The 11,178-nt window shown below is 42.8% G+C and overlaps 1 protein-coding gene across 1 annotated transcript in view; it reads left to right on the top strand.

Annotated features, from left to right (window-relative positions):
• Positions 1–1,119: 1,119 nt before the first annotated feature.
• The window catches only part of kcnn1a (potassium intermediate/small conductance calcium-activated channel, subfamily N, member 1a), a 29,024-nt gene continuing 18,965 nt past the window's right edge, over positions 1,120–11,178 (top strand). The window contains exon 1 of the mRNA XM_063220332.1: positions 1,120–2,277. Within this exon, the coding sequence (XP_063076402.1) occupies positions 1,120–2,277 (1,158 nt within the window). The remainder of the gene's footprint in view (positions 2,278–11,178) is intronic.

Genomic DNA, 11,178 nt, shown 5'->3' with positions numbered 1-11,178 from the left:
ATGCCATTTTGTTTTTCATTCGTCGCTTGACTTTGATTAGTTTGTTCATTCATGTAGTGTATCCTATCGAGCCCAATAGCCTATTATAGGCATATATATATAGGCTATCCTCAATCAGACTTAGCATGAGCTCTTCTCGGCAGTGTTGAGTGGCTAAACTGTGAATATTTGTCCTTTTGATCAGAGGCCAGTTGTAACCCGTTTTCTTCACACACACACACACACACACACACACACACACACACACACACACACACACACACACACACACACACACACACACACACACACACACACACACACACACACGCGCGCGCGCGCGCGTTTCTACAATCTCTCAAACGATAGCGACGGCTGCACCTTTTAGGCCTATTAGGCTGACAACTGACACACGTAGCCTAATTTCAGCACCGCGTCGCTGTCCGCAGTCCACCGTCCGCAACGTGTCGATTGATTTTAACCCAACTGAGAGTTCAAATAAGGAGTTCATCCCTGTTTCATTTCCAGGTTGAAATACTAAACCTCGTGGTATTAAACATGTATGTCGTGCATTTGTAGTCATACAAACACATGCAGAGTCCATTTAATTTGCCAAGAACTTCCTCAATGTTATGCCCAGATAGTAGGAATATAATCCTCTCACGTCTAGGTTGTAACTACACTTCAGAGGTCAGGCAAACACTGACATGTGTTATTTGTGGTTTAAATAGGCCTATCTTCCACGTTAACGGCTCAGATAGCCTAAGCGTCAGTTTAATTAAAACAGGTGTCATTACACTCCCTTCCTGAAACTTAGTGACAGTCCATGGCTGATTTAAATGATATTGATAATAGGCTCGTTAAAATTAAGGTCTGTGGGAACAGTGTAGACAGAAGTGTGTGTTAACACATCTACAAAAGGTAAATATACACTGTTTCATGTTAAATGTGAGGCCAATTTACGAACGTGAAGAGGAATAGGCGGTGTTTTAGGCAGGGAGTGACGTTATGAGGTTGGTCCTGCTGAAATCTACCAATGAAACGAGCCGGTTCGATTCATCTGGGGTTGATCGCTATGAACGGGTGTCGGAGGTTTACAAGGCAAAGGAGCGACCACAACAAGACTCGGCTATTGAGGGGATGCGGCATCGATACGCGGGAGCTGTCCACCAGCACCAATTCCGCGACGAGGATCAACGAAACGCTCAAAGCAATTCAGACATTTCTCAAAAAGGATCTTCGAGTTCAGTCGCACCCCTTTTCAGTTTTCCACCCCCTCCTCCATCGCAGCGAGAACGATCAACCACCTCCTATCATCACAACCACCATGACCTGCCTCGCCAGAATCAGTCAGCTACGCAGACTGTCCACGTCCATCAGCTGCAATATGGTAAGCCCCCGTCTTTGACAAGTCAAGAAATTGCTCTACGACCTGCACGCCAAGGTTGTGCACCTGAAGCCCAGCTTTCGAGGCCACAGGAGACTCCTGAAGCCCCCATAGCCGCCTCAACGCAGTCGGAGGTGTTCCTTTTCGAGAGCCGCCACTGCAGTTTTTCTACGGAGGCGAACCCTACTCATCAGCGCGAAGCCCACATTTGCCCGCAGCCCTCCCCTTCTCACCTGCCGCCGCCTCTGTTTTCGCAGAATAATCCTGGACCGAGGGAGAATTTTCAGTATAGCGCTAATTATCAGCACGGAGACATTGCGCAACGGAAAGCGGGGGTTTTGGAGCACCGAGACCAAAAGCAATTGTTGCAGCAGCAACAGCAGTGCAGTGCCACAGTGCTTCAACAAAAGAACACATCCACACAATCAGTCAGTGAAAACTCATGTCAAGGACAGATTAATGTATGTGAAGCAACGGTGACGAATCAGCGATTTTTTGAATCACCGACTCGGGACCTGCAGCAGCAACAGCCTCAATTGCGCGCTCAACGGCAATTACTAGTAGGGAGCAGCCTGCCTATCAACTATTGCACCAAAGGCGCGGGAGAGCTGTGCAGAAATAACCAGGCACCGCCACTGCAACAACATTGGCAAGAGGACGTACGCGGCCAGCATCCCCACCCGCTGCCGCAAATTCCGCAATTCAGTGACGATGAGAGTGGAGAACTAAACGAGAATTCTAGCAAAAGGCAGGGCCAACAATACCAGGAACCTAAACATGAACGTCGATTGGTGAGAGACTCATCTGACACCAGTAGCTGCAACAGCAGTCCACCATACGGATCCAGCAACCAACTGTGGCCAGGGAGTCATCACCAGGAAGAGAGAAGAACTCGAACAGATAAACAAAAGGTAAATGTACGTACACAACGCATTCGAATAAACTGATTTAACTCGTGGCCACGCCTATCACATGGGCTTCCTCATCAGCCAGGATTATTGGTGTATAAACCGTGATCGGCGTTCACTCTCACTCTCACTCTGCTTTCAAAGTTAATTAAGGTGTTGTTTCGAAGATTAGCCTGCTCACCAGTGGTGTAGTCTACGTAGAACGCGGGTATACGGAGTATACCCACTTCAAAATTTCAGGGAATTCAGTATACCCACTTAAAATTGATTGATCCATTGTTTTGAATAGCACTAATATATACAGTATACCCACTTCAAAAAATGCTCAAATATACAGTATACCCACCATAAAAAAGTAGACTACACCACTGCTGCTCACCTATCCAAACATAAACATGGAGCCTACTAAATACCTCTCTCTTCATCTCAGCATTCTAACCTGTATACACCTCAGGTGCACAGTCTGAGTCTCAGTATGTAACATTGTTGTACATAAGAAATCTCTAGATGTGTTTTTCTCTCCAAGCCAACAGGCAGTAGCTTTCCCCACATTGTTGATGGTTTTCCATAATTTAGTTCAACAGTCTTGTATGGGATCTGGGATGTGCTCCAGAGATGATAATGATGATGAATGAAGAGGTATTCTGCGAGAGCTATTTTAGATGGTGTCTCTCCTCATTCTCTTCTCTGTTATCATAATTTATGTGTGCTAATTTCTAAAACCTCACAGGGATACGCTGACATTGCTGATAAAACATTTAACAATGTGGTTTAATTTCACTGCTGTGGGAGAAAGAGAGAACATTCTGTCAATAAATCTGTGGAGCACAGGTGTACTCCGGCATTAGATTCAGCGTCCCTCCAGTGAGCTGTGGTGTTGGGTGTGCTGGGCAGTGCTGGCTTTTCAGACTGTGGTTAACTTGGTTTTAACCTGATCATCTGTTGCCTGAGCCTGGTGGAGGTTGACTTATAGATCTTGCATGTGAACATCTGGGAAGCTGCCTGGCCTGCACCCCTTTTCCCACAGAGTGAAGCCGCTGCACCTCAGACCTTGCAGCACTAGCAGACCAGCGGCAGGTGTCAAAGCAGGTTTACCTGCAAATTTCATTGCAGAGGTCTTCAGTAACACTGGCCTCTGGGGCTGAAACGATGTATCGAACCGAGAACTCGTGATAAGTTGCAGAGTCACAATACTGTATTGTGGTCCAAGACGGTAGTATCGTGATACACCCTTTCAAAGTTCTGTTATTTTTCAGTCTAAAGAACATCCACATGATATGATGTGATAGTGCTTCCACGCTTTAATTGATTGATTGTTTTATTGACAACACCTCAGTTTTTTTTCCTTTACAGGAGCACTGTTCTTCCTGTGGGCCTTTAAATCATCATTACTTTTTTACTTCTTTCAATTATTAGAACCTCTTGTAACCTGTTTTCCCTATTCTAGCATAGTTTTTATATAGGCTATAATTTTATTTTGTAATGTTGGCAAGCGTGAAAAATGAACATGAATTCAACTTTTAAAAATCATGGAGTGTATCGAACCGCAGGTCGAAGATCGTGATCCGAACCGAATGGTGAAGTGTATCGTTACAGCCCTACTGGCCTGTAAAACAAGCAACAGGTCAAGAGCAGCGAAGTTTGTTGGCTGATTCTGAATTGGCACAAGGCTGGTCGTATTAAACCTGAGACGCAATTCAAGTGGGTTTTTATTGCTCGCTGTTTGGTTGTGTACTGCGTCATTAATGGTGGCTGGGTTTGGCGATTAGCACAGTGACCCTGGCTTAGGCCGACATGATTAACCAATTGTGATAGTGCAACGCAAATGAAATGTACACCATTACAGTATCATGTGACATGGAGTGAAAGCTGATAGCTGTGCTGTATTGTCCAGTGTGTGATAATGCGTGCAGCCAGAGTGATAGTGTGATGGATGGGAAAGGGACATGGCCGCTGCTATTGTGATTCATGTGTAAGTACTCTTTAATTGCATTGCCGAGGGCTTCAATGAGTAAAAGTCCACAACACTTATTTTGACCAGCCGTTCACAACACTATAGTGCATCATCATAATTGGCACGACTGCTCAGTCAAGTAGATGAGTCCAATAGTGAAATCACCTGTGGGAGTGGTGCACTGTGCACTCCATGACTTTCTCTCAAGGAAGCTGATGTGACCTTTTTAGTCACACTGTGGGGTGACTAATACTTTCATACTGATCTCTTAGGTATATGTCTTTGGCCAGGCATTGTGGTGGGCAAATATGAAACTGCTTATTATTATTATCAAGTTATTTTAAGCATTTTCACATCACCTCTACAAACCTTTCATTGTAGCAAGCTACTGAATAATGTCAGTGTGGATCATCAGGACACTTGCTCAGTAGTTAATTGAAAATATTACAAATCAGTTTACAATTCAGTCCACCATACCAGTGTGTGTTACAGTGTTTTCTAAACGAACAGCTTTTCCTTACAGCAATTTCTTTTGGCATTATTATTGCCCTTTTTCCTCTACCAGGTTCCACCCTCTGCCTTTTAGCACTTCTGACAGACTTCAACACGCTTAGATAAGATGCTTTCTCATTCCAGGTCCTATCATCCTCTTTTGTATTATTGTCATTCTCCCTTATTTTATGCTGGTGTCCACCCACAATATGTACATATTGATAGTTATATTAACTGAATGAAACAAACACACATAAATACCAAGGACAATAAAAACCCAAGAAATTGTAGCCCACCTGATGATTTCTGTGAATGGTTTGGTAAAATACGAGTTCAACAGGTACATTTGCACGCCACCTGAAGCAATGCATGGATTGGTTAAAGTGTCACTTTGACTATTTCCTGTTAATCAAGGTTTTAAATGTGTGGTATGCACAAATGAGAAGGTTAAGAAGGAGACTTGCATTGAAAGACAGAGAAAGTGCACTGGACTAGAATGGCAAACAACACTGTCGTAAAGCACCACATACTGTCCTTGCTGCGCATACACTGCTGCACTGCAGTTTTAGTACATTATTCAAATGTTTGAATCACTGTAGTAGAACATACAGCATTGTTGACGGTGTGTAACAGTGATGAGCCTCTGTGACACATGCTAAAATACAAAGTCCCCACCAAAAGTATTGGAACAGCAGGCCACATTTTCTTGTTTTTGTTGTCCACCGAAGACATTTGGGTATGAGACCAAATGATGCATATGAAACAAAAGTTCAAAACAATTTTGGATTAATTAGGCCTACCCTTTTTTTGAACCCACTCTCCTGTCAGATGAGCAAAAGTATTGGAACACGTGACTGATGGCAGATGTCCCTTGCTGACCAGCTGTTGAATTTAAGGATGATTGTTCAAACTTTAAATAGCAATGCATGACTTTTGACCTTTTCTGGCCTGGGTTTACACTTAAGAAGATTTAATTTATTGGCAAAGAGGACACACAAGCACAAGGACTAGAGTGCTGTCTATTGGGGGAAAGCATTCCACGTTGAAGCTTATAAAAGAAGGAAAAACAATCAGATCTGTCGGACAAATATTTTGTCCATAGTAAGTACAACGATTTGGAATGTCCTGGAAAAGAAGAAAACTATTGTTGTATGGAGCAACAGATGTTGAAGAGGTTGTTCAAGGAATACAGAAATATTGTATCACAAAAATATTGTGAGAGCTGCACAGAAAACCCCTCAACACATCAGTAAGGCTGAATGTCATTTCACCTCTTAGCCCTACGCATTTCCCCTTCCCCTCCATTTTGCACGTTCACGTGCAGGGGTAGTGGCGTCCCAATTAATGTTAAGACAGAGAGGTAGGCGTATGGGAAAGGGCTCTTTACCCCTCCAAACAGAGATTTTCCATGGTCACACTTCAAACGGAGGGCTATCACCAGAGATGGGACCAAGTCACTAATTTGCAAGTCGCAAGTAAGTCTCAAGTCCTTCCAATCAAGTCCGAGTCAAGTCACAAATTACGACACATTTGACCAAGTCAAGTCCAAGTCCAAGTCGTGCCAAAGCCAAGTCAAGTCTAAGTCCAAGTCTTATTTTTTCCAAGTCCCTAACAAGTCACCTTGTATTCTATGTGCAATATTGACAATTACTTTTGGTCATGAATTTAAAAAGTCCTTTTAAAAAGTCATTTTTAAATAGTTTCTCTAATAATTAAAAGCAATATCGCTGGTTTAATCATAGAGAGGCTGTTTTGTTAATGCTATGGGTGTCATTCCGTGATTGTTGAAGGGGTGTCTCAATTCATAGGGATTGCGTTTCAAGCCCTACGCCTTACGGCTCCGTTTGAAGGGACAAGGGGCAAGGGGAAAGCGTAGGCGTAGGGGTAGAAATTAGAAATGGGATGCTGCCTTATAAGTTACATCACTAACAACCTCCACAATGCAGGGATGAGCGCATTGCAATGTAGGCCTGCTGTTTAAAGAAGTCTCAGAGAACAGAAATACAGACACATTCAAAACACTCATCAGCTGTACCTGAAGGCCAGATTGAGATGTGCCGAGAAGTACCAGAGATGATCCACAAAAGTTCTTGAACACAATCTTATGGGCTGACGAGACCCCAAGTAACACATGCCAAGTCCAAGAAAGATCAAAGTGTGGAGAAAAGAACGGAACTGAAATGGCATGAAGTGTAATGTACTCGTAGTCATTCACTGGACACGTACTGGATCGAAGCAGATCTAGTGAAGAACAGTAGAGGTAATGTCATGGCCTGGGCGTGCACATCTGCTTCTGAACAAGCTCCTTCATTTTGATTGATTATGTGACTGATCATGGTCACCACTAAATGACTTCCAAAATGTACGGACATATTTTGCCAATTTATAGACAAATGCAACCAAACTAATTGGAAGGATTTTAATGATGCAGCAGGATAATGAGGCAAAACAACAACAAAACCAACACAACATAGGACCTAGTCGTCAGGGGGGTAAAGAGAAGGGTTTAACCAAAGATTCTTTAAGTATATAGAGATATGCCAACATAATAGGTTTCTATGGGCACCTAACGTGACCAGGTTCCGGTCTGCCTAAAGGGGCGTGTCATAATGCTCCTAGCATTGAATAGAAAAGTCCTTAGGTCTGCCTAGGTCTGCCTAAAGGGGGACCCCCCTTGCAATAATAGAACCCGGAAACAATGGGCCAATGGAACCTCTCTCTCTCTACTCTCTCTGGTTTAACTGGCTAAATTAATCACTTGACCATAACCTAGTACAGTAGCATTTCACTTCCTGAACAAGAGAGTGAAGGGAGAAACATCTTTGAAACAAATAAGAAGCGATAAGAAATGGGACATTATTTCAAATTAAAGTCGTAGTCACTACAGTATGAAGGATATCACATTGACCTACACTGGAAAAAATGTGATACCACATGGTAAATCATTTTAAAATACACAATATGATGACATTTTGCTCAGACTTGTTCAGATTATGTTTGGATGAAGTGAATAGACAGTGTACCTCTGTCAGTTACTGCCATTCCATGGTTCACTACAGTTTTCTTATGGTGGCTAAATGGTTAAGGACCTGTTCTTCGCTTCAGATGGTTGCCGGTTTCCAACCCAACACTTGTCACTGTGTGGCTTTAAGTCACCTAACTTGACATCGTTCCAGGAACTGTAACCAATAGAGTTCTTCAGTAACGCGGAAGCATGTAGTAGATTGTAGTCTTTCATGTTAGCATTTAAGGACTTCCTGGTTCGTATCGGCTTCCGGCCTCCATTGGGAATGAATAGGGGCCAGTTTCAAATAAGCTCCGAGTGCAAGCACGCGCTTAGCGAACCCCCGCAAACTGTCGAGGGTGTTAAAAATAGGCTGTAGGTATGACATGGTTGATCATTTTGTGTCAAACTTCGACATAAATACGATGTTGCGTCCATATGCTAAACCCGGAAACTTTTGGCGACTACAGAAGCGGCGCCGGCATGTACGTGCGGAGGGTTGTACCCATGGCAACCAAAGAAAAGTATGTAGTTCAGAAGTTTTAATGATCAGAAAGGGGTTAGCAATATTGAATTAAAATCGTCATGATTTAACATGTGAATACACCAACATGATGATACGATCCGTTCCACTAATGAGAAAGGGATGCGGGGACACGCTAATGTTCGTTGTTGGCGTGCAACTTATATTTTTGCCAAACCTGAATCTCTATGGCGTGTTGCAATGTAAAAAAATCGCCATAGAACCGGAAGTCCAAACGCCGCATACAAGTTGACGTCAACGCTGAAGAACTCTATACTCTGCTTAAATAAAAGTGAGTCACTTAAGGGAGGAACTTCAGATAGGTGTAACACAAAACCAGAAAATGGTGAATGACAGATGTTAACTCAAAAATGACTCTGATCAAAACACATATTGAATCACCACAAAATGCACATGCTTACTGAATATGAAATACATTTGTTGATTTATTTCAATTGTCCAAGTTTTTGAAAAAGTGTGCCACCAATGTTCACTATTGAATTGGATAAATTCAACTTTTAAAAATTTGACTTTTGTTTTTGTTGTCAGTGTATATTAATGTTCCATTGAGAACCGTGAAAAGTGTCTGAATGTTACCCAGAGTTTAAACCTTCACTATGCCTCAGCTGAGTCTGCCAGACTCACCACTCCCACCACATGAAATGTGTTTACCCCCCTTCAGTCTAATGGATGAGACAGTGAAAAATAGAATTTAGAATGCTGTGATGCTTTGTGCTCTATTTCATTTAGTGCCATATAAGACACATTAGTCAGACGCAATCTTGTTGGTCATGTTTGCGCATGGGGCGGCCCCATTTCTCTTTTTGCTGTGGCCTGCCTGCCAGTTCCAGCCCACAAGGGTGGATGTTGTAGTAGATGAATCTGAGCCGCTACAGAGAAGAGTCATGGCCCTTACGGCTTACGAAAATCAACCATGGTATACCATGATTTCATGCTTTTTTGAGCATGGTTTGGCATGGTTTTTGGTTTGACTAGGTTTAACTATAAAATGAACCATGGTTTTCCTCTGGAAACTAACCATGGTTTTACCACGGTTTATGATTACTCATTAAATTACACTTAGTTGGGTGGATGTTGCAGTAGATGAATCTGAGCCGCCACAGAGAAGAGTTAGACCGCATTGTGTACCGTTGCGCGAGCGCGTACACTGAGAACCTGTTGACGGTGTAACATGGGGAGAGACCATGCAGCTGGCCAGGCACTGAGCCAGGTGCTGTGCCTCTAGCCATTGTGCTGCAGCTTACAAGTGTAATGCTGAGGAGAAACATGATGTCGCCCTATTGTCTTCATGCTCGTTCAGATTGTATGTTTGAACAAACAAAGAAAAAAAGGTCAAAATGCAAAACGAAGCAAAGTCCTTCCCATTATGCTTATTATTATTATCGTAGAGCAGTAATCATTTCTTCTATTAGGCATCACTGGAGCTACCCCCCCCCCAAAAAAAAAAAAAAAATAAAATCAAATAAATTAAAATAAATAAATAAATATTACTGATACGCAAACAGTGAGGCATCCACTGCCCAAATATTCACAAGATTCAACTTTTGGGGACATGTCCTTCCGGGGGATGCAGAGTGAAGGCATTGCTAAGGCTGTTGCTCTGTGTCATGGTCTCTTTGAAAGGAAAATTGCTTACTCACCTCGGGGCCTGCACCTGCGTCGAATCGCTTGCTTTTGATTTCCCCAAGAGCTTTCTAGTAAATGGGCCCCGTATCTCTAGAGAGCGCAAACGTTTTAGGGGAGAGAGACAAATGACTGCATCTTCCTGGATGAAAATTTAAGTAAACAAATGGCTGTACTCCTCAGATCTTTTCATGTCTGTTGGTTTGCATGCCTTGTCTTTACTTTTTTGTTTTCATTTTTGTGTGTTTATTTTTTATTTTTTTTTACAATTTTGATTTAAATGATTTAGATAACATCCTCAGGTGAAAGTATGGCTGCGCTTCATCACCTGAACACCATTTCCCAATGAGCACATCCTCTAATCAGCGAGGGCCAAATATCTCCCTGTTTCCCATAGTAACCCCCTTTCTGATGTCATAATGAAAGGACACTGCAGAGGCCCAGCTGCGATCAAAGGGCATCGTGGCCTTTAACCCTTTCAAGCCCAGGAAAGCCTCTTTCAAATGTCGCTGTACCATTCACATTCACATGCAATTTTCCGTGAAGCACCCTCAGAGGGTAGTAAAACACTGCACTGGAGTATGCATGAATAATCATTGCAAATGCCAGCCGAGCAGTTCCTGGTGTACACCACACACATACTCTAGAGGTCCTTAATTAGCCCAGTGCTTGAGGTCATCAACCCAGTTCCTGTGATAATCTTGAATATCTTGTAAATGGGTTCCCTTTAGAGGTACGGTTAAGCCACCATAAATGGATGGATAACAAGGTGTATTGCCTTGGGGTATACAGTACATAAATCATATTGTGAACAAAACAGTGTGTTAGATGGTGTAACAGCTTTACGTATATTACCATACCATTATTTTCACCATTTTGCAGGTTTGGGTGTTTTGAATTGGCAACACATGTCCTGTTTTCTGACTTTATTTTGGTGGAGGGCAGGCAACATCCACAATCCTTACCTTGCAAACGTCTATTATTTCACAAATGAAACGGTTAAAAAGGATGCTGGTGGCATGGCGGAGTAGCCTCGCGCGCCATCCTACGTACTTCCGCCAAATGGAAATGGTAGTATTATGGGATGGTCAGGACCAGGCTAATGGCGGAGTACATATAGCAGTAACTCTGTGCACTAGTAGTCATCAGTGGTTCACCTTTAGATGAGTTCTTATTATGCCAGCCAGAGTGAGGTGAGAGGTCCCAGTGGCTTTGCACATTTCCACAATCGAATGAGTAACTTGCAAGTGGGAGAAAAATAAGACGTATAAAAACAAGACGAATAAG

The sequence above is a fragment of the Engraulis encrasicolus genome, chromosome 16, assembly GCF_034702125.1.
Source record: "Engraulis encrasicolus isolate BLACKSEA-1 chromosome 16, IST_EnEncr_1.0, whole genome shotgun sequence".
In the NCBI taxonomy this organism is placed as follows: Eukaryota; Metazoa; Chordata; class Actinopteri; order Clupeiformes; family Engraulidae; genus Engraulis; species Engraulis encrasicolus.
Note: the sequence above shows the minus strand (reverse complement) of the source record. Positions and strands in the feature narration are given on the sequence as shown.